Source organism: Triturus cristatus, chromosome 8 (assembly GCF_964204655.1).
Source record: "Triturus cristatus chromosome 8, aTriCri1.1, whole genome shotgun sequence".
Lineage (NCBI taxonomy): Eukaryota > Metazoa > Chordata > Amphibia > Caudata > Salamandridae > Triturus > Triturus cristatus.
The window spans coordinates 1,231,283,536-1,231,303,808 of NC_140591.1; the positions used below are offsets into that span (position 1 = coordinate 1,231,283,536).

Below are 20,273 nucleotides of genomic sequence, written 5' to 3' on the forward strand. Positions count from 1 at the left end.
CTCTGGAGTATCTTAAAGTCAAATGATGGGCGACAGAGGTGTGAGAGGATTCACTGCTGCATGAAGACCCCAATTTGTAGGGCATTCCCAGTGCCACAAATTCCCATCTTTAAGTCAGACAAGGATCTGACGGTGTTTCAGTTTCCAGTGTGTTTTACACAAAAAGTCAATCAGGTATGCACTCACTCACTCAGTCCCTTGCATGCTCAGTTGTTAACTCACTCCTAAGCTCCCCCACAAGCGAATTCAACATGACAACTAAATGTGAGAGAATGTATGTGATGCTGGGCACAAGTCGGGGGTACACATGGGTGGACGGCGTCCACCCACTATTTTCACAGGGTGGAATCCCTCCTCCCTGCCACAAGGTTGGGTCCCAGTGAAACATGCTGATTGTGTCCCGGTGTAATTTGCCGACACATTCGGCAGCACCTGCATGTTGTCTGCTTTACATTCAAAGCATCAAAGTGCAAGCGGCCATGGGGCTTTCTTCGGTAGCGGCTCTTCCACTAAGGCGGTGGAGCATCGCCACTCTGCTAATTGAACAGTGCAACAACGAAAAATAAAATGATAATACCAAGCAGTTATTATCATTTTATTTTTCTGCGAGGGATTGGAGCCAGGTTGGGGAGGGGCATGGCTGAGCACAGTGAGGAGTGTTTTTTGCACTTCCAAACACTGAGCATGTTCTCCATGGGGCTGTGTTGCGCAGCCCCGTGAAGAACATGCCCAGGCTCCCTGTAACTGCCTGAGCGGCCAAACAGGCCGCTCAGACCGCCTTGAACTTAAGGACGCCCCATTACTACGGTAGAATTTAGTGCTCTGTGAATATATAGTCATTCATTTATTCAGCAGCCGCTTGAATTGGAACATCTATCACAAAACAAAAGCTAAATTGTAGCACCAACACTGCACAAAGTACTTCAACCCAGCAAATGGATATTAGAGCCTATAAAGAGCGACTGAGTTACATACCTGTGGCCTCATTATTTAAAGGGCGCACTTTCCATGTTTGCGCCCGGTGCACTTTAAAACAGGTGCGTCGGGCAAAAACAGGGAAAGTGCACCATATTACATGGAATGCGCTTCCCCCAGGGCAGCCTCCAACTCACACTGGCCCCTGGGCAGAGCATTCATGTGAAAAACAGAGCGGCTTCTTTGAAACCGCTCCGTGTTTCACAGTGCAGGTGACAACCCGCCTGCATTTTTAAGGGGGATTAGTGATCTGCACCCACCTGCAACGTGAAGTCTGAGGGGTTCATGGCCCTCCAGAGGGCTGCCATCAGGGGATGCACTAACAGTGCCATTTTACTTTAATTTATTTTTGACGTGAGTGATGTGTGAGTCTATTGCAGACATTTTGCAGAGAGATGTTGTGTTTAAGGTTCATGCAAAATCCATAAAAATTGTTCCTTTTAGATCACAATAGGACCTCAGGTATGAGAATGGTAGGGTGTCACAGAGATTACTTGCAATAATATTAGTGAGATGTTGCTGGGTTACAATACACTATCCTTGAACATTAGATGCAAACACATTTAAAGTTTGGATGAGTGCGTCTGTCCACTGTCAGTGATCTAGCCAAAGAGGGCATGAAAGAGCTGGGAACTGAATCAAAAATTCAAAGCTGTTCCAAACAGGGGCACCAAAGAAACGTTGGGCCCAGCGCCCCCGAAATCCTTAATTTGTCCCTGGGTCAGGGAAACAAACTCTGGGGAAACAAGATAGTGGTGGGATTCCACCCGTAAGCGTTTGGGCTTGGAACATCTAAGTAGCCATCTTGTTTGGAACTCCTTTGTCTCCACAACACAGCAAATCTTTACCACAAAATCCAGAAATCTAATTTATCAAATACACCATTTAGATTTCAGTTTAGTAATATAATCTAGGAGTTTGAGACCAGAGCCTTTGTGCACTCTCCGCTATAAATCCTCCCTCTTGAGTAGTACAAATGCTGGCGTCTATGTCTATGTAAATTATGCACATTGGTAGTAATCCACAAATGGAATTTTGGTGTCCTCTGGTAGAGAGACTGCCAAGCAAAAACAAATAAACTGAGTGGGTTGCTTTAAACAGAACCGTAATTTTGTCCTGAAGGAGATTTTGACATCAGATTTGCCTATTGTCAAGATGAGGGGAGTGGACTTCAAAGGGGACATGACATCACATTTTGATAGTGAGCTAAATTGGTAACGTAAGCAATAAAGACATCACTTGAAAGTGCAGTGTTCTCGGGGCCGCTAACTCTGACTTTTAGAGGCACCCATCAACAGTGTGGCGAAGCAGATGACAGATGTGATTTTAAATAGCCGGCCGCTGATTGCAGAGAACAAACCACCCACCGTATGTATCTGTTTACGGTTTCGCCACTCCTGCTGCTCCGCGCGTTGTAAAGGGACTGAAAAGGAGGCGGGGGCCGGGGGTTGTCATCGGGCGGGGCGGCCCACGCTCCAAAAGCTACATTTCATTTCATAATTAATTAGTGATTCTTAACCCCGGGCTTTTTGAGTGCTCTGCCTGATAATAACAAGATGGAGGCCTTGTGAATCAACGGGGCCCTTTGCCCTTACCACTCTCATTACATCAGCTGCTGTCCTGTAGAACAGAGACACCGAGTCACTGCTTCCCGCTCGGGGAGGGTGAAGGTCAGAGGTGCTCACCTCTGCTAACACGGGGCCGCGCACAGGGCCTTTGTTCTTTCGCAGGGAAAACGGAAAGAGGAATATGGGAAGAACGGAGAAAAACTCAAAGTGAATGTATCGAGGGGACTTACAGATGAGAAATTAGATGGAAATACACCGGTAGCAAAATAATGTCCAACGCGAACAAACAATGGAAATAGATAGAAAGGAACGGGGAAAGGAATAGGATAAAATTGGGGAAATAAATTAAACAGAAAATGGGAAAAATTAAAAACAGGAAAGAGAGAAGGAAAAGAGGAAGAAGCAGAAGGAGGAAAAATGACAACAAGCTTTGGCAACGCGGCCGCGAAAGTGCCGTGAAAGTGAAAGTGATCGCGATCGCGATTACGGGAGGACAGACACATGGCGCTGCGCGCGTGCACGTTCACGTGCACTGTAGCTTTAGGCCACGGCAGCACTTTAAAAAGCCTGTATACAAAATGTCTCGCCCAGATCAGTGCAAGCGCTGGATCAGGCGAGACCTAAAAAGGGCGCTTTCTGAACCAAGGGCTACCTTTTTGCCAAATTTGGTGTAATTCCGTTCAGCAGTTCGGGCTGTAGCCGTGTCTAAAATTTCCTATGGGGAAAACGTCTTTTGGGACCCCCCTTTTTTCTCAGCCCCCGCTTGACGAATCACCCCCTGCTAAATGTTGCTAATATAGTCTGGATAGCAAGATAGCTTCCCCCATGTTGCCACCTCGCCAATTTGATCCATACCGCTATCTCCCATCAGACAGCAGCGGAACCGCTGCATTTGCGGCGGTGCACCCCCCGACCGGGATGGCCGGATACATCAAAGTTCACAAGGTTTCCCAAAGCGAGGTGCACTCTCAGGTCGGCTTCAATAGGGTCAGGGAAGGTACCATACAAATCCACCGTCAGCAGTTACCTGACGTGTTTCGGGCATACGCCCTTCCTCATAGGTTTTACTGCACCGTGGAACACCAACATAACGGACTCACCAGCATTCTTCCCTTTTTATTCTCGTAAATCACATTCAGGTGAGTAATCTCGCACAGCAATCTGGGACTGGTAGTCCATAACAATTAAACCCACGTGGGCTGTTGGCATCATACTGGTAAATGTCGCCAATATAGTCTGGATAGCAAGATAGCTTCCCCCATGTTGCCACCTCGCCAATTTGATCCATACCGCTATCTCCCATCAGACAGCAGCAGAACCGCTGCATTTGCGGCGGTGCACCTCCCGACCGGGATGGCCGGATACATCAAAGTTCACAAGGTTTCCCAAAGCGAGGTGCACTCTCAGGTCGGCTTCAATAGGGTCAGGGAAGGTACCATACAAATCCACCGTCAGCAGTTACCTGACGCGTTTCGGGCATACGCCCTTCCTCATAGGTTTTACTGCACCGTGGAACACCAACATAACGGACTCACCAGCATTCTTCCCTTTTTATTCTCGTAAATCACATTCAGGTGAGTAATCTCGCACAGCAATCTGGGACTGGTAGTCCATAACAATTAAACCCACGTGGGCTGTTGGCATCATACTGGTAAATGTTGCTAATATAGTCTGGATAGCAAGATAGCTTCCCCCATGTTGCCACCTCGCCAATTTGATCCATACCGCTATCTCCCATCAGACAGCAGCGGAACCGCTGCATTTGCGGCGGTGCACCTCCCGACCGGGATGGCCGGATACATCAAAGTTCACAAGGTTTCCCAAAGCGAGGTGCACTCTCAGGTCGGCTTCAATAGGGTCAGGGAAGGTACCATACATATCCACCGTCAGCAGTTAGCTGACGCGTTTCGGGCATATGCCCTTCCTCATAGGTTTTACTGCACCGTGGAACACCAACATAACGGACTCACCAGCATTCTTCCCTTTTTATTCTCATAAATCACATTCAGGTGAGTAATCTCGCACTGCAATCTGGGACTGGTAGTCCATAACAATTAAACCCACGGGGGCTGTTGGCATCATACTGGTAAATGTCGCTAATATAGTCTGGATAGCAAGATAGCTTCCCCCATGTTGCCACCACGCCAATTTGATCCATACCGCTATCTCCCATCAGACAGCAGCGGAACCGCTGCATTTGCGGCGGTGCACCTCCTGACCGGGATGGCCGGATACATCAAAGTTCACAAGGTTTCCCAAAGCGAGGTGCACTCTCAGGTCGGCTTCAATAGGGTCAGGGAAGGTACCATATAAATCCACTGTCAGCAGTTACCTGACGCGTTTCGGGCATACGCCCTTCCTCATAGGTTTTACTGCACCGTGGAACACCAACATAACGGACTCACCAGCATTCTTCCCTTTTTATTCTCATAAATCACATTCAGGTGAGTAATCTCGTAGAGCAATCTGGGACTGGTAGTCCATAATGAATATGCTACTTATCAGTATGCATCTGTTCTTGGCATGTAGGGCTGCTGACATTCATATCTGTGCATAGATCCCTGCCTAGTGTTGGGTCCGGATGTTTGCACGTTGTTGTCCTGGAAGAGTCTTCGAAGTATCACGAGATAGGTGACTCCTCCCCTGGACCACAGTGCGCATGGGCATCCTCTCCATCCTTAGATTGTTTTTCGCCATTGTGGCAGTGATGGAGTAGATATAGTAAGTGATGACCATGCTATACAGTAATTCTGAGAGCTGCAGCTGCTACAGGCGCCGGGGAGGAGGGTGGGCGATATGAATGTCAGCAGCCCTACATGCCAAGAACAGATACATACTGGTAAGTAGCATATTCAGTTCGAGGCATGTGGGCTGCTGAATTCATATCTGTGCATAGAATACATAGCAGTACCTCCTATTAGCGGCGGCTACCCGTGCCAGCTGCAGCAGTCTGAAAAGGAGTTTTGAGAAAAGCCTGTCCTACAGCTGCCTGCTGTTTTGAGTGTACATCTACACAGTAGTGTTTGGTAAATGTATGTATAGTGGACCATGTGGCTGCTCTACATATTTCCTGTAAAGGAATGTTTCCCAGGAAAGCCATGGACGCCCCTAACTTTCGTGTTGAGTGGGCTCGTGGGGGAATCGTTAATGTGCGTTTAGCCTTTTGATAGCAAATTTGAATACATTTAACGATCCATCTGGCTATACCTGCTTTGGAAATGGCGTTGCCCTTGTGTTGTGGAGAAAAGGCAACGAAAAGTTGTTTTGTTTTCCTAAAGTCCTTAGTTCTGTCTGTATAGTACATGAGGGCCCTCTTTACATCTAGTGTATGGAGCATTCTCTCAGCGACATTTTGTGGATTTTGAAAGAAAACAGGCAGTTCAATAGTTTGATTCATGTGGAACTGCGATATTACTTTAGGCATGAATTTGGGGTTGGTACGTAGTACGACCCTGTTTGCGTGAACCTGAATGAATGGCTCTTGAATGGTTAGTGCCTGGAGTTCACTAACTCTTCTTAACGAAGTGATTGCTACTAGGAAAGCTACTTTCCAGGTGAGGAATTGAATCTCACACGAGTGGAGAGGCTCGAAGGGTGGACCCATCAGTCTGGTGAGGACCAAGTTGAGGTTCCACACCGGTGCTGGTGGGTGTCTTGGGGGAATTACTCGTTTAAGTCCCTCCAAGAAGGCTTTGATGGCAGGCACTCTGAATAAAGAGAGGTGCTGCCTGTTTTGGAGATAGGCTGATATTTCGGTCAGATGGATACGTATTGAGGTGTATGCCAGATTGCATCGGTATAGGTGTAAGAGGTAACAGATTATGTTTTGAATGGATGCGTCTAGCGGGTTAATGTCATTGTTGTTGCAGTAAATGACAAACCTTTTCCATTTAGCTGCATAGCAAGCTCTGGTAGTGGGTCTCCTGGCCTCCTTGATGATCTCCATACAGTCAGGTGGCAGGTTTAGGTAGCCAAACTCTAAGACTTCAGGAGCCAGATTGCCAGGTTCAGCTGTTGGGGATCTGGGTGCTGAATTTCGCCATGGTTCTGCGTTAAGAGTGCAGGTTTGATACGCAGCCTTTGATGCGGCACCACGGAAAGTTCTAGAAAGGTGGTGTACCATGGCTGGCGCGCCCATGTGGGAGCAACTAGGATGAGTGTCAGTGAATGCTGTCACAGTTTGCGTGCCACCAGCGGTATTAATGGCGCTGGGGAAAAGCGTACACAAATCTGCCTGACCAGTTCATCCATATCGCATTGCCCTGCGACTGTGGATGCGGGAACCTGGTGGCAAAGCTTCGGCATTTTGCGTTTTCGTTTGTGGCGAATAGGTCTATCTCTGGATGACCCCACTGTTGGAAGTACGGTTGGAGAACGGACGGATGTAGTTCCCACTCGTGCATCTGGTGGCTGTGTCTGCTGAGCAGATCCGCCATCTGGTTGTCCTTGCCCGGGAGGTGTTCCGCCATGAGGAATATGTTCCTCTGAATGGCCCACTTCCACATGCTCTGAGCCAGATGAGACAACTGTGGAGAGTGTGTTCCTCCCTGCTTCTGTATGTAGTACATGGCAGTCATGTTGTCCATCCGGATCAACACGACTTTGTTGCACAGGTGTACTTTGAATGCCTTCATGGCTAGGAAGATTGCCATCAGTTCCAGAAGGTTGATGTGCATCTTCTTTTGTTGCGTTGTCCATAGTCCCTGCACTGTGTACTTGAGTACATGAGCTCCCCATCCCTGGAGAGAGGCGTCCGCCGTCAGTATTATTTGTGGAAGAGGCTCTTGGAACGGTCGGCCCTTGCAAAGGTTTTGTGGATTCCACCAATGCAGAGAGTTGTATGCCCGACCGCTCACCAACACTAGGTCTTTTAACTGCCCGTGAGCCTGATTCCATTGACGTGCCAAGCACTCCTGAAGCGGGCGCATATGTAGTCTCGCGTGCGGGACTATGAAAATGCAGGAGGCCATCATGCCTATCAACTGCATGAACACTCGCGCAGGAAGGGAGTGTTGAGGTTTGAACTTTGAGATCAGCAGTTGCATGCTGTTGATCCTCACTAAATTTGGCTGAGCCATGGCTGCCAGAGTGTTTATAGTCGCGCCCAGGTACTGTCGTACGTGTGCGGGTTGGAGATGTGATTTGGGGTAATTTAGTGAGAATCCCAGACTGTGAAGAAGGCGAATGATGACGAACATGTGGCTGGCACATTGCTGGGCTGACTTTGCCTGAACAAGCCAGTCGTCCAGGTAAGGGTAGACGTGAATGTGTTGTCTCCGTAGATGTGCAGCCACTGTTGCTAAGCACTTGGTGAAAACCCTGGGTGCTGTTGTTACTCCGAAGGGGAGAACTTTGAATTGATAGTGATGTCCCTGAATAGTGAACCTGAGATATTTTCTGTGTGATGGGTGGATGGGTATGTGGAAATACGCATCTTTGAGGTCTAGTGTGGCTAGGAAGTCTCCCTGGCTGAGCAGCGGGAGAACCTGCCGTAAGGTGAGCATATGGAAATGCTCTGACAGAATGTAGTGGTTGAGGGGTCTCAGGTCTAGTATAGGACTGAGCGACCCGTCCTTTTTTGGGATTAAGAAGTACAGAAAGTACACCCCTGTCCCCTGCTGGTTGACGGGCACGACCTCTATTGCACCCTTTTGCAGCATACTTAGCACTTCTTGCTGCAATAATGCTAAGTGCTCTACGGACATAGGACGGTGCTTTGGCGGTATGTTGGGTGGAGTGGAGGTTAATTCGAGACAGTAACCGTGCTGGATAATGTCCCTGACCCACCTGTCTGTGGTGATGGTTTTCCACGTGGACAGGAACCGCTGGTGTCTCCCCCCGACAGGAGTTATGTGGTCGGGGGGAAGGGAGAGGGCGTCACTGTTTGTTTTTGGGTGAGGACCTGGTGTTGCCGTAACCACGCCCTCTGCCCTTGGTGCTGGAGCCACGATATCCACCTCTGTTGGTTTTATCGTAGGTACTCTGTGTGCCCCCTTTAGGGTATTGCTGCTGTGACCCCTGGCCTCTAGCTGCTCCTCTATTCCCGGGGCGACGAAAGGAGCCACTACGAAATTGCTGCGTTTGCAGAGCCCCCATTGACTTCGCAGTGTCAGTGTCTTTCTTTATTTTTTCTAAGGTGGTGTCAACCTCTGGGCCGAATAAGTAGTCGGGGTTGACTGGCTGATTCAGGATGTTGTTTTGAATCTCTGGTTTGAATCCTGAGATTCTTAACCAAGCGTGTCGGCGTAACATGACGCTGGTGTTAATTGCCCTTGCTGCTGTGTCGGCAGCATCCAGTGCGCACTTAATGGATGCGTTGGTAAGGAGTTGTCCCTCTCTGATGAGGAGCTCCGCTGCCTCTTTGTATTCATCTGGCAGATGCTGGAGTAGCGATTCTAGCGTGTCGTAGTGTGAACGATCATAGCGGGCCAGGAGGGCCTGTGTATTGGCAATGTGCCAGATGTTTGCTGCTTGAGCTGCAATTCTTTTGCCTGAGGTCTCAAGCACCTTGGACTCCTTGTCTGGGGGAGGAGCATCACCTGTTGTTTGCGAGTGTGCCCGTTTGCGAGCGTTAGCAACCACCATGGAGTCCAGAGGTAACTGACCTCTAATGTACATAGGGTCTCCGGGCGCAGGCTTGTATTTTTTTTCAATCCTGGGGTTTAGCACCCGTGCCCTGGATGTTTCTTTGAAAATGTCCTTTGCAGGTTTGAGAACACCTTTCAACATTGGCAAAGTTTTGATAGTTCTCTCAGAGGAGGCGAAAGTGTCCACTAAGAAGTCATCCTCAACAGTGTCAGAGTGGAGTTGTACTCCATGATTGGCGGCAGCACGTTCTATGAGGGCATTGAAGGCAGCAGTGTCCACTGTGGGAGAAGTTTTGGTGCTGTAAAGCTGCGTGTCCTGGGTATCTGGCGTGGTACCCTGGTCTGTAGGGTCATCCCATGCTTGATCTGGGTCCTGCTGCTCATCAGGATCGACATCCCCAGGGTAGGTGGTATCATCACCCATGTAGTCCTCCACTGCGTCTGTGTCGGAAGGCGTAGGAGAAAAGGACTGGGGATCCTGATAGGAGGTTTGCAAGCGTTCATACAGAGCTGGTTCCGACTCTGCTGGCAATTTGTGCTTTAGAGGTATTCTGTAGGGGTCCAAGCCCTTCTGTGGCGTGATTTTCCGTTTGCGGAGCATCAGTCTGCCAGTGTCGGCGTCGATGAAATGTGGCTGTGAAGGCTCAGAAGGTGAGTGTCCAGTAGATGGGGACTGTGTCTGGCGGACACGTGTTCGGATCTCGAACATCTTCGGCACCGTGGATTGCGGCAAACCAAAAGTGATGTTGGTTGGCGCCGAGGGTGCGTTTGGAGCCTTGTTCATGTCGGGGCCCGACGTGGATCGGAGGGCTGCCCGTTCCCTGATGCGTTGCAACGACGCCGCGACTTGTCGCACCGAGAACGCCGAAGGTTCTTTGGTGCCGGTCGGTACCGTGGAGGTAGGCGTCGACTGCTTTGGAGCCACAGGGTCATCGATCCGAAGAGAGGTATCAGCGGTCGTCGGAGTCGATGACTTGGCGCGAGCCGCCGTCTTCGAAGTGGACGCAGATGGAGCGGCCATTTTGACTTTGGTGGTCGGGGCCGACTGCTTCGGTGCCAGGGGCCGAGGCGCTTTTGTGGGACCGAGGGCCTTCCTTTTCGGGTCGGTGCCGATATCCGCTGCAGCGAGTTCGGTGCCGAAATCCCTCTTAGTGCGTTCGGAGCCGACAGTCTTTGTTGGCATCGAAGGAGTGGAGGTCTTCGAGGGCTTCGAGCCGATCACGGGCAGTTTCACTTTTGGTTTCGGTGGAACTGGTGCGACGATTGGTTTCGGTTTCATAGAAAGGAATCCAGTCGTCTTTGGTAATAATGGCTCGTGCTGGATGTTCGAGGCCGGGCCCGAAGGCGGGGCCGAAGAACTTTGGGGTTGATCTCGGGTAAGGCCCGGAGGCGATCCCTCGACCTGAGCCGTAGAGTGATGCACTTTGACGGCCTCCGTATCGACGGGTAGGCCTGGCTCTTCGCTAGAGCTATCTTCTTCGTGTTCGGAAGCGGGGCTGGAGTTTACTTCTTCCACGCTCTCTACATCCTCATCCTCGGTGCTGAAGATGTTGGCCGGGGCAGGCGCCGATTGCTGCGCTTCTAATCTTGCTGCCCGTCGATTCCGGAGAGTCTTCTTCGATCGGAATCGGGCACAGGCCATACATTTCGATTCGTCGTGATCCGGTGAAAGACATTTGTTGCATACCGGGTGGACGTCGATGTGTGGGTATTTGGCATGGCATACAGGACACCGTTTGAATGGGGTCCTCGATTCCATCGTCGATGTAAGGTCGATGTTCGGATCAAACGGATCCGAAAGGCTGGAAGAAGTTTTTAAACTAATCAAGAAAGCAGTCGATACCGAACGGTAACAGTACCGACGAAAACTAAAGGCCTTTTGGCCTAAAACTAAATTTTCCTAACTTGAGCTAAGATAAGCACATCCGAACCCAATGGCGGAAAAAAACAATCTAAGGATGGAGAGGATGCGCATGCGCACTGTGGTCCAGGGGAGGAGTCACCTATCTCGTGATACTTCGAAGACTCTTCCAGGACAACAACGTGCAAACATCCGGACCCAACACTAGGCGGCGATCTATGCACAGATATGAATTCAGCAGCCCACATGCCTCGAACCAATTAAACCCACGTGGGCTGTTGGCATCATACTGGTAAATGTTGCTAATATAGTCTGGATAGCAAGATAGCTTCCCCCATGTTGCCACCTTGCCAATTTGATCCATACCGCTATCTCCCATCAGACAGCAGCGGAACCGCTGCATTTGCGGCGGTGCACCTCCCGACCGGGATGGCCGGATACATCAAAGTTCACAAGGTTTCCCAAAGCGAGGTGCACTCTCAGGTCGGCTTCAATAGGGTCAGGGAAGGTACCATACAAATCCACCGTCAGCAGTTACCTCACGCGTTTCGGGCATGCGCCCTTCCTCATAGGTTTTACTGCACCGTGGAACACCAACATAACGGACTCACCAGCATTCTTCCCTTTTTATTCTCGTAAATCACATTCAGGTGAGTAATCTCGCACAGCAATCTTGGACTGGTAGTCCATAACAGTATGATGCCAACAGCCCACGTGGGTTTAATTGTTATGGACTACCAGTCCCAGATTGCTGTGCGAGATTACTCACCTGAATGTGATTTACGAGAATAAAAAGGGAAGAATGCTGGTGGATTTGTATGGTACCTTCCCTGACCCTATTGAAGCCGACCTGAGAGTGCACCTCGCTTTGGGAAACCTTGTGAACTTTGATATATATATATATATATATAGAGAGAGAGAGAGAGAGAGAGAAGAGAGAGAGAGAGAGAGAGAGAGAGAGAGAGAGAGAGAGAGAGAGACAGAGAGGAAGAGGTTAATAGCGACAGGTGACAATCTGAAAACACATGATATTCAAAAATCAAGTTCTATCCCTCATATAATGCCATTTCATGCTCTCAGAATCTTGAAAGGGGCATTCGGTGAATGATGTCACAATAAGTCTCAAAACCTAAGCTGACATCATGAAAGGGCATTTCCAGAATGTCTACTGTTTGTGATTGTTAGCAAAGCAGAACTAGGCAAAGATAACTGTCTGGTTTTTCTTTATCCCGTATGTCACCGTTTACATTTCTACATGTATGTGTTCTTTTTTTAGTCTACATTTACATCTTAAATGACAAATATAATCAGATTTTGGAATATCCCTTGCTCCCAAAAGAGATTTGGCTGAAAGCAAAGTCAATAACTCAACCTACTCACGTTTGCACGCATACTTGTCCGACCAGCGTCTGTTTTCTTGACAAATGATTTGCGAGGAGCCGTGCAGCTCGTAGCCCTTCTGACAGTGGATGTCGCATGCGGTCCCCCGGACGGTTTTATAGTAGAGTCCTCGAGGCGCTCTGCAGCTCGCGTGCCCATTTTTCACCTTAATGGGAGAACACCACGGAGCCTCTGGGCACAAAGACAAAGGGAAGTTAAGTATATGAAAGACATTACAACCGAGAGGAAACTAAGAATTCACTCGTAAACAGGTCGCAATAGCACAGCTCAGCGGTAAGCAAACGCAAAGTAAGACGACTGATAAACAAGTACGGAAGCCTAGCCAAGGACTTTTTAAGGACCTTGGGGGTCCTGGCCAAATGTTTTTTTGGCGCCCCTGCTGGGACCAGCTTTGAATTTATGATCCAGTGTCAGCTGTTTCATGGCCTCTTTGGCTAGGTAACTGACAGTGCACAAGCACACTGGTCCAAATTCTAAATGTGTTTATGTTTAAAATTCAGGGACAGTGACCTGTGTTTTCAATATTGTAACACAGGAGCAGCTCACTTGTATTACTGCAAATGATCTCTGTGACCCCTTACCATTTCTCATCTGTGAGGTCCTGTTTTAATCTAAAAGAAACTTTTTTATGGATGTTGCATTAAACAAACACATTTCTCTGCAAACTGTATATAATAGAATCTCACACATCACCTACATTACAAAATAAATTAAAGGTAAGCAATATTCAAAATAATCTCTTTAAGAATTATTCAAGGTCATCAGGGCAAGACTCTGCAGACCAGAGCTGGCTCTATCAGGGGGCCTCCTGAAGGGCTGGGGCCCTGTGCCAGAGCCCACTTTGCCCTGCCTTAAAACTTCTCTGTGTCTAGCAGACCGCTGTTTGTGAGAGTAATTGGCTATGCTACAAATTGCAACAAAACTGTTTCAACAAGTTGGTGCAGGGCTGAAGATCAGACATTTTACACAGTAAGCTGTAGTAAAAGAACACTTGTATGATTCTCATGCATTTGTTAGGCAGGTGTCTCGCTGTATTTTCAGATAGCAAAAGTAAACTGGAGTTTGCGGAGTTTAATAAGTAATAAGAGATCCACTGCCATTTTGTGACATGAGACTTGCCTGCTAGGATGTTGCTACAGTGTCCACACATTAGATTTTAATGTGTGAATCTATATTTCCTAATATCTATGGAGTACTCAATCAACATCGATCCTATGTAAACTGCTACAGCTAGTTGCATGGGCAGATACTCCACTAAGGCAAAGGAGCGTCACCCCACTGCTTTTCAGCATTGCAAAAAAATGATAAAGCAATGTTATCATTTTATTCTTCCGTGCTGAGGCAGTTTTGAAGAGGCAGGACGGGACTGGGTTGGGCATAGCAGGGGGAGGAGTAGTGGCACTCTCTAAGTGCACATGACTGGCCTGTCGTCTTGGGCTGGCCAAACAGTCATGTGCACTTTGCATGCTCTCCACCGGCTGTATTGTACAGCCTGGGTGGAGAACATGCCCAAGCTCCCAGTCCAAGTGCGTAACCACAGAGCGCAGAACAATCACAAAACTGCATTGCAGCGTTGTGATTGGCTCAGGGGATCCTGGGTGCTTCCTGCTGGCACAGAAGGAAGAGGACGGAGGGGAGGCGCTGGCCGGCAGGTAAGTGATTTAGCAGCAGCCGCCACTGGCTAATTGACACTGACTTTATTGACAATCATAGTGTACATAAAAGGCAGGCAGCAGTAGCCCCTTATACTGTGTTGACTGGTGATAGCATGACCCGCGCATGTGCAGGAGCTTTCAGTAAGCTTTATGATTACGTCGGTGTTATGTAAAGAGAGGTCAGAGACTTCTTTATGTTGAGGGCTTGACGTTTATTTCAATATTATCAAGCACCCACAACCAGACGCTCCTGCTGCGCATCAGGACTCCAGACAACTGACTTAACGATGTCAGAACCCTGGAACGCATCGAGCAGCGTCCGATCACGGTACATCATTTAAACAATACATTAACCTCGTGAGACATCCTCGCGCCAGAGTGCAGCGCGAGGATGAAGCACAACACACTATAGTCGGCTACAGCCAGATTCATGATGATACTTGCTCTGCTTCGTGTGGTAAAGAATATGGAATCATGTGCCCTAAATTTATAGATTGATAGGAAACAATGACATAAAATATCACATGGTAAAGCAGGCCAGCCTGGTTCCTTTACCTTTTCTGGCATGTGGTAACCCTTCATATTTGCCAACGTTTCTCTGCTTTTCTCCAGATCTCTACTGACCAAAACTGTTCATGTAACAATCTTTATTTGCTGCACATCAATTTATTTATTCAAATTTCATTATTATTCTGTTTTAATCTATTTTAGTACTTTAAAACAATATGCACACCAAAGCTTGGAATGAGGCAAACATTGGAGGGAAGAAAAACCAGAACCCTTCTTGGGAAGAATTACTGCCTACTCCTTGACTCAAGGAACAAAGCATCAAACATTCTTCTGAAGATATAACTGTCCTAGGTAGACTAGGGATGTCTTGAGGAAACCAGTATGGAGTTTAATACCTTTGATGGAGCAAGGACTCGTATAAAAGAGACTTGCTCGGATGCAATCTTCTCAAAATAACTCGTAATACTGTAATAATTGTGTTTGTGAATACTAATGTGCATTACAGTTCACACATTTAAGTTAAGGGGAAGCTTGCATATGTGTCGTACTAACAAGTAACCCAAGTGAGACTAAAATGGCTGCTAACGCAGAATTCTGTACTGCGCATGTGTCAACTACATCTACGTAGTAATGATGAGTCTGTGCTTGGAGGGAAATCTTTGCAGCTGCGCAATCGCTTTCAAGATGGCCGCTTGAAACTGACATGTTAAAGCGCATGCTTTTGCTGAAACTAAAACTCCGCAACTTTATTAAAATGCTAATGCGAAAGATTTTTATAAGTAAATGGGACTAGAATAGAGATAGGTGGTATCCAGTGAAATCATTTTATTTTGATTTCCACCATGTTTCTTTGACTCTTTCTATTTAGTTTGTATTTGGGCCTCAGAACGATATTAAGGTGTGCCATGTGACACCCAACGCATGCGCACTTGTAACCCCCAGGAACTACGATGACGTTCTTGAACTTCAGCCAAGGCCACGATCGCAACATGTCCTGGGAAAAGAAGTTGTCTTCCTGACTGATGAATGAGAAAATTATTAAATGTATAAATGTATTGATAAAATGTGGAATGCGGGTGGTAAATAAAGCTTGGGAAAATAAATCTAAGGGGCAGAAACTCTGAACAATAAGACTAAAGAAAATTGTTAAAACTTAGCATGGTGTGATGATCATCACCCTACCCTGTCCAATCAGAATTATGAATTTCATAAATTTGAAACATTTAGAGGCGGTACATGCCATTGGAAGGGTATAATTGAGGTAGTTTAATTAGTTAGAACACTCCAAGAGAGACGGAGATGCTGAGAGACCGAGATGCTGTCCGAGAATTGAATAATTGCTGATGAAGACTCGATTTGCAGACTCAGAGCCAAAACCCTAGTTAATTAGAAGAAGATCGCGGAAAAATTGAGGAGGTACATAACAGAAGAAGATCGCGGAAGAATCGAGGAGGAAGATAGTGCCAGAGAGGGGTGCGACGCAGGTGTCGTATCTAGAAGAGGTCATCTATCCTGTCCCTGAATCCTGTCCTGAACCTTTGTCACCTGATCTGTCCCAGGGGACCCATTTCCAACTCCTTGACCAAGGGGTTGGTTTCCACACCATCCTAGGTAACTTTAATTCTGTGTTGTATGTCATTGTACTGCTCTCTCTATTTTCTCCCTATTCAGGTACTGTCATCGTAATAACATTGTTTAATGATTTCCTGTTAAAAATCTGATTTCCTTCCTTGGAGTAAACGGTGTACGACTTGTATTTAGGTTCTTGGCTCACATGAATTTAACTAGATACACATTTAAAACTCTCCCGAGTCTGTGGTTATTTGAAGGTTTTGTTCTATGTAAATTTCCACCTACAACAGTTAACTAAAAGGTCCATTGACCAGAGGAAAGTACATTCGGTCAGAAGGTTTGGTAAGAAATGATAAGATAAATTCATCTTACAGGTATTAGTACAACAAATTGACTACTAGCCTATGTGAATTTGTGTGTGTTTATGGGCCCAGGTGAGTATATGGTAGTTGAGTACCTGAGGTTGGTATCCCACTGGAGCACCTTAACTAGCACCTTTCTCTCCAACAGAAGGCACTTCTTTACATTTAGGGGCCTATTTAAGTCCTGGTTTGCATCACTCATGTACCACGCAAAGTGGTGCAAGAGCAAGGCAAGCCTAAAGTCACATTTTTGAAGTCAGGCAAAGTAACTTTGTGTTGCTTGAAAAATATGGCGTAATGCAACGCAGTGCAAATTGCTGCGTTGCATTTCTCTGCATAAGGGAGACGTTCCATGGGAATTGTGAGGGTGTTCCCACGCAACTCCCATGGTTTTTACGCATTTCCAGATTTATCAAACCTGGTAAACCTGGAGTGCGCCAAAAAGAAACGCCTCTCCAGGTGAGGCACAATGAGGAGAAATATCTTTATTTCTCCTAGTTTTTTCTCTTTCTCTGTGTGCTGCACTCTGTAGCAAACATACAAAGAGGAACAAGCTTCCCAGGATTGTTTTTGTGTAAGAAGGTGGCCCTTCCTGCCCAAAAACAATCCTGCCTATAACACAGGTATCCTTGCACCATGGTGTACAGGCGCCTGCGTTTGCGCTAGGCTGCCAAAATGGCACTAGCGCAAACAGAAAGGACAGGAGTGCGCTGTATTGGATAAATATGGTGCATTCCTGCCCTTTCCCTGTGATGCAGGGCAGCGTAGCAAGGCAACTTGCTGTGCTGCCCTGCGTCACAGGGGTCATAAATATGGCCCTTACAGTATTAGAACCTTGCAAAGCCTTCTATTATCAATGCCATCTAGCTCAATAAAGCTGTATGGAAGTGATGCAGTCTAATAGCAGATGGGCACTCTTTTCTTACTCTGAAAATCAAAATGCATGTGTAGTATTTTTAACATGTACAGTTTTGTGATCTCATGTTCAGAAAGCCCCAACATATATCATTTGCATAACCTAAACTTAAAAGGATCAGTGTCCAGACCAGTAAAGGCCTCAGTAGGGTGTCCTGTACTTAATTTTTAAGAGAATACGTTTCAGGGCCCAATGATTTTCTTAGAAAACTGCAGCTGGCCCTAGCGAGAATCCGTGTACCAAACACCAAGGTTGTCTAGTCTTTTGCGCAAGCTCCAGCAAAAGTTGCAGATCTCCCTTCCCCCCCGCTCCCCCGTTTGATTTTCACAGAAATATCTCAGTCAGTTGACCCACATTTTCTACTAGGCAAAGGGAATCGGGGAGAAAGTTGTCAATCTAGCACTAATACCTCTAAAACCATTAGATGTTGGCCTACTCTCCCCATTCACCTTAGGGTTTCACAGGAAGGTGCAAACCTACCATTGCCCTACTCAACCGCCTCCAGCTGCAAAAGCAGTTGGGTATAACTGATGTACATTTGGAACTCCACCTTGAACAACCTACTCTTTGTGAACAATAGGAACACATACCCAATGAAGAGGAGTGAAGAACATGTGGGGTACTCCAGGGTTCCACGGCCCAGTCTGGGATTTAAAAAGCTTGATTAGCTATTAACGGTCCCACAAAAAGGAAACCAGCGAGACTGTTCTCCTGCCGCATGTCAGCCCATGACACATGGGATACATAAATAGCCGCTGAGACGCTGCTTAGATGGCTGCTAACAAGTCCAATGATTTCAGGACTGCTGGCTCCCCCAAACCCGTGCCCATGACAGCCTTTCCCAAATCTCAGGCAGGGTAGTTGGAATTGCATGTCCACAGTGAAATTCAGGTTGAACATATCCTTAGGCCCACCAAACAGACATGTGCATTTAGGTTTCTCCAACCCAGCTGCATTTCACAGCCAGGTGGAGAAACGGCACATACTCCCTCTGCCTGAGCGAGCGTCAAACCAGCCCACTCAGGCCAATCCCCATGCTGCTCCCATAGCATGACAGCAGCGGCTGGATTGGATGGGGAGTTCTGCTCTTCTTGCTGGGAGCAGGAAGAGCAGAAGAGAACCGAGGAGCGAGGTGACTGGCCGGTTGGCATCAGGTAAGTTGTTTTTTAAATCACTAATTCATCCCCTCGTCACTGTACATTGGCAGCACCCGCGACTGAATACCCCTTTCCAATTCAGAATATGAGGGTTTTTATTGCACTGATTCCACCAGCTTTCACTTGGGGAATATTGTTTAATTACAATTCTGCTTGTACAGTAATTACCTGAAAAGCTCAGAATCCCAAGTTGGCACAAATTGTCCTTTACACCCAAGCTGGGAATTGCCAGGCAACCATAAAGAAGACCTAAGAGGCATTGTTCCTCCAATCCAACAGGTTCTTAGTCATTGACCCATGGTCCCACGAAAGCACCTGTTTGAACTGGATGACCTGGCACAACAGAGAGAGAAAGGATGTGGCCTAAGGACTAGAGCGGTCAACCTTGAAGCTGGGGAACGGGGTTCGAGTCTTGGGAGGGACGCTCAACATCCTGTGATTCTGGGCAAATCACTTAATCTCCCCGTGCCTAACAAAAATGAATGTTTTCTTGTGTAATGTAACTGGTGCTCATGTAAAGCAGCTCCAATACCTTCAGGTCGAGTTCAAGCTATATAAAACTGCAACAACAAAAAAAGAAATAGGAAAGCTGAGCATGAAGTCTGTCTACAGAGCAGAACTTAACCCGTCCATTCAATGGTTTTTCTTTCAACAGTTGCTAATTGTTAGAACCGGCGGTCTCTAGTTGGCAGAGGTATACACTTCTGACAAATAGGGACCAACCAACTCTAGTCAGGGAAAGGGGATTACACACTCAGATAACCCCTGCTACCCCCTTGGTAGCTTGGCAGAGCAGACAGGCTTATCTCAGAGGCAGTGTGTTAAGCATTTATGACCACATACAGTAATAAAGTGAATACACTACAGATGGACACGACACCGAAGTTATTATAAAAATAGTATTTTTATATAAGACTTAGCACAAGACCAAATAACGACAAAAATATACCACAGTCTTAATAAATACTCTTTGGAAGGAAAAATAATAGTTCAAGTAAGGTTTCTTCTTGGCAAATAGTTCTTTAGCAAAGTATTCTTCTGAGCACAGTTCTTTGGCAACAATGTAACCCCCACAGGAGTCACACGACGTCGAGTCTACAAGATTCCCAAGGTTCGGCGTCGACCGCGAGGAGCGCTACGTCGAGCCTGGAGTTGCAACAGACCCCACAAGTACAGTACCTTGAGAAACGAAGAAACCGATGATCCACGGCGTCGAGATGTCGGCGTCGAGGTCGGCGTCGATCGTGCCTCGGAGTCGGGTCAATCCGCAGCGGCGTCGAGGGATGTCGGGCCGGAGCAGCGCTCACGGCGTCGAGAAGGGCGTCGAGTCGATGCGATCAGCAGCGGCGTCGGGACGGGGTCGCTTGGAGGTGGAGCCGATACTCACTCCTCACTGGCGTCGATACCGGCGTCGAGACGGGGTCACTTGGAGCCGGGGCCGATACCCACTGCTCACTGGCGTTGCTGCTGGCGTCGATCGGGCCCGGTGGCCGGCGTCGAAGGCTCGGGACACTGGAGCCGTTACTCACGATGTCGAGCTGGATTCGGCGGCGTCGGCGGCGTCGAGACTGCAGATTTTCCCTTGTGTACTGGAAACAACACTTTCCAGCAATTCAGCAATTCAGTAGATGGTGAAGTCCTTTGGCCCTGTGACTTCAACAGGAGACTGGCACTCTTCCAGTCCTTGGAGATTTCCTAGCAAGTGTTCA

The 20,273-nt window shown here is 47.6% G+C and overlaps 1 protein-coding gene across 2 annotated transcripts in view; it reads right to left on the reverse strand.

Annotated features, from left to right (window-relative positions):
• Positions 1–20,273, reverse strand: part of SRPX (sushi repeat containing protein X-linked) — a 458,279-nt gene that overhangs the window by 183,514 nt on the left and 254,492 nt on the right. For both annotated transcript variants that reach the window (XM_085622913.1, XM_085622912.1), the window contains one exon: positions 12,372–12,563. In XM_085622913.1, coding sequence (XP_085479039.1) covers positions 12,372–12,563 — 192 coding nt within the window. The remainder of the gene's footprint in view (positions 1–12,371; positions 12,564–20,273) is intronic.